Source organism: Fopius arisanus, unplaced genomic scaffold (assembly GCF_000806365.1).
Source record: "Fopius arisanus strain USDA-PBARC FA_bdor unplaced genomic scaffold, ASM80636v1 scaffold00002, whole genome shotgun sequence".
Classification (NCBI taxonomy): Eukaryota; Metazoa; Arthropoda; class Insecta; order Hymenoptera; family Braconidae; genus Fopius; species Fopius arisanus.
In genome coordinates this window covers 1,913,848-1,917,118 of record NW_011887741.1, presented here as the reverse complement: position 1 = coordinate 1,917,118, position 3,271 = coordinate 1,913,848, and the positions used below count along the sequence as shown (strand labels likewise).

The 3,271-nt window shown below is 37.2% G+C and overlaps 1 protein-coding gene across 1 annotated transcript in view; it reads right to left on the bottom strand.

The window, feature by feature from the left end:
• LOC105266898 (uncharacterized) overlaps positions 1-3,271 on the bottom strand; it is a gene marked incomplete at its 5' end in the record, with an annotated part of 7,729 nt that overhangs the window by 2,213 nt on the left and 2,245 nt on the right. The window contains 1 exon segment of the mRNA XM_011305382.1: positions 3,121-3,271. Coding sequence (XP_011303684.1) covers positions 3,121-3,271 — 151 coding nt within the window.

The window sequence follows — 3,271 nt, the reverse complement described above, 5'->3', positions numbered from 1 at the left end:
AGGTTCCGATGATAATCATCATATTGCTTTAAAAGATAATTATATGGGAGATGTCCTTGGATAATCCATTGATTATCATTAATTTTCTTTAAATACCGAACGCACGTAATTGATGGAACACAGAATCTGATGGAACCATGAATTGTTCTATTTAAATTATTCCTTCAATGAACCCAATTGTTCAGTTTGAACTTATGAATCCCTGAATCAATGATTCCATCAAAATCATTCCTCCACAGAATCCAATCATTCCCATTGGAACCCTTCAACCGATGATTCCAAGCTGACCCCGAGTTCAGCTTGGACATCATTATCACTCATCATTATCCCTTATCATCATCACTGCCTAGCAGAGATCACCTACAGCTCTCTTACCTGAAGAAATACCATTTTTATAAAAATATATACGTCTCTCAAGTTAATGAATCCTTGGTAAAATTTTTTTTCTCAGTGCTGAGTTTACCCGTGTATTTTTAGCCCCGCATATCTGCTCTAGTATAGAACTATATGCCTGACCAGTTGAGATGGTACAAACCATCAGCCCATCCCCGATATCATCGCAACACTCAGCCAATACTCCAACCCGTAACTCTCATCAATAAATAAACTCAGCCAAATATTTATAATGGAGATGTTGGGGTCTGGGGTACGTCAGCTTTCCCATTAGATCAACAAGTCATCCATGCACTTTTATTATTAATTTAAAAAAGAAACTAATTACCGGTGGATAAATTATTTTACCCCCCGGGGGACAGACCCCCAGCGTCTGACACTATTTCCTGGGGGCACGTCTGTGCCAACACATGGATTTCGTATAACTTGTTGATTTGGTCCAGAATTAATTTTAGGTGAATGAGACTTGGGTCTGGATGTGAGCCAACATTTATTCAAAGAACTACAAGAATTTCCTGTTTTGAAAACTAAATCAAGTGTTGACATGATAATCTGCGCTATGAAATGACCGATAAAAATTCAACATCGGGATTTGTTTCGGTTATAGTAAGAGAATCACTTAACACTCTTGTTGGATTGCTCGATATTTTTAATGCCATTATAGATTTTTTACTTCGTCATTACGGCTTGAACGTTTCGTCAAATAAATTCATGATAATCGAGCTTTTCAATAATTTCTCCCCGAATCACTCCACAACTGTGTAATTATTGTCGTAACAATTATCGAACCGAACTCAAAGGATTAAATGCTCGGATGCATTCGTATAATCAATTCCTGATTATCCAGTGCTTAAATATCACGTGTTCCGACGAGCACAATTTTCAGATAAAAATATGTACCGAGTATGAGGAAAGAACGAATTTTTACTGCCTCCAGTCCGGAATTATCAATTATGCAAGACCATTGTTAATTCATGATAGAGTTGGGAGTCGAATTCGGAAATAAAGGGCAAACGGAAAAAGAGTTTAAACTGATGAACTTCCGGTGACGCGGGTGTACGTCGACGGGGATCTGGCAGCAGACTGAAGATTCAGAGGCCATGCGTCTTTAATTTAGAGTGACGTGAATAAGACACCCTCGACCTCGCAACCCCTCGGGCTCGAGGACCCTGAGCTCCAATATATGGTTATACTATTTCCACAAAATGTGTAAAGTAAATTGCCCTCCCCCTGGGAAGCTCTCCTTCAAAAATACCCAACACTGAAATCATATAGGTCTAGAGAATAGTTATTCTGGTTATGATCTTGAATAAACTCAATAATTATCAACAAAAAAATCCATCAAAGGTTTTCTGGAAGACACGGGTTCGAAACTTGGAGGGAACTGATTTTTTTCTCCGGTTCGAACTCTTGTTCGGCCTGGAATCAGGGGTTCAGAGGTTCCATGAGTTCCAACAGAACAATTGGGTTCAGTGGAGGAATGATTTCGATGGAAGCAATTGGGTTCATTGGAAGAATGATTTCGATGGAATCAATTGGGTTCATTGGAGGAATGACTCGATGACAATTCAGAGTTCCACCGGAACAATTGCGTCCGCATCCAATGAAAATGAAGAATGATCCCAGGACATATCCCACATAATCATCCTCTAGAGTAATATCATGATTATTATCCGAAATTAATCGGAATTGCTTAAAAATTATTCAATTGGAGTAATAATTGCAGGAATAATATTTTCTGCATGATCATATTCTTTCCATAATCTTGCATGATCATTTTCTTTCCGTAATTTAAATATCTCGAAATATTTCTCAATTTATTTTCACTTGCCTCTTGACATTTCACTCGGTCTCAGTAATTTATTTCTTAAGGGATTAATTTCTCCGAACGGATTTCGGATTTGTACCTGACCTTATAACTACCTCCATTCACCCATTCGTTGTCGTGATTATTTTATCATCGATATGAGAAAATACGAATGATATCGAATGACACGGAATAAGTCTCGTACAAAATAATTCAGTCGAGCGATTCTAGAGCGGCAAATCGAATAATAAAACGCGAAAAATGGAGACAAAGAGCGAGATGAAGCGACTATGACTTTCCGACTCTTGCCCGGGGACCAACAAACCCTCTTTATGATTCGAGAAAATCGATTCAGCGAGCCATTTCACACAATTCAAATATTCCACGATATTTTATCACCGCTGTGATGAAGGAAAATTCTCATGTTTATTCCATGCTGCCATTACGTATTTGAAATTCTACATCGAAGCTAAAAGAAAACTGTTTAGTCTAGACCTAAAAAATTCTACACTCTATTTATCATACCTATTTCTATCTAAATATCCAAAATAGATAATTCCAACGGCAGAAAAAAAATATTTCCCTTCCAAACAATCAATAAATCAATAAATCTTCACTTCATTCGTTCGACCCAAAAAAAAATCGACAGCTCCTACTTTTCCCAAAAAATTTGTCCAGTCCGTGGATAAAGATATTCAAATCTCAACCAATTTCAACCAATCAACTAATTAATATTTCCAATGAAGAAGTTGGTAAATTACTTTATCTTGGATACACAATAAATTTAATTGAATTGGAAGAAAAATACTTTTTCTCAGTGTTCAATTTGTTCACAATGCATTAGTACCGAATATTTTATTCTCATTATTAATTGACAGTTAAATAATGAAAAGAAATTGAAAATGGATAATGGGACTTACCCATGTCATCGATGATGGGTGCCATCCTGAGAGTAACACCAACAAGTAGTAGGGACATAGCAAATAGGAGGCAGGCAGTAGCAACAATAGTCCATCTTGCTCTAAGTGGTAGCTCGTCGTGATCGATGAGGACAACCTGGGGAACTTGTCT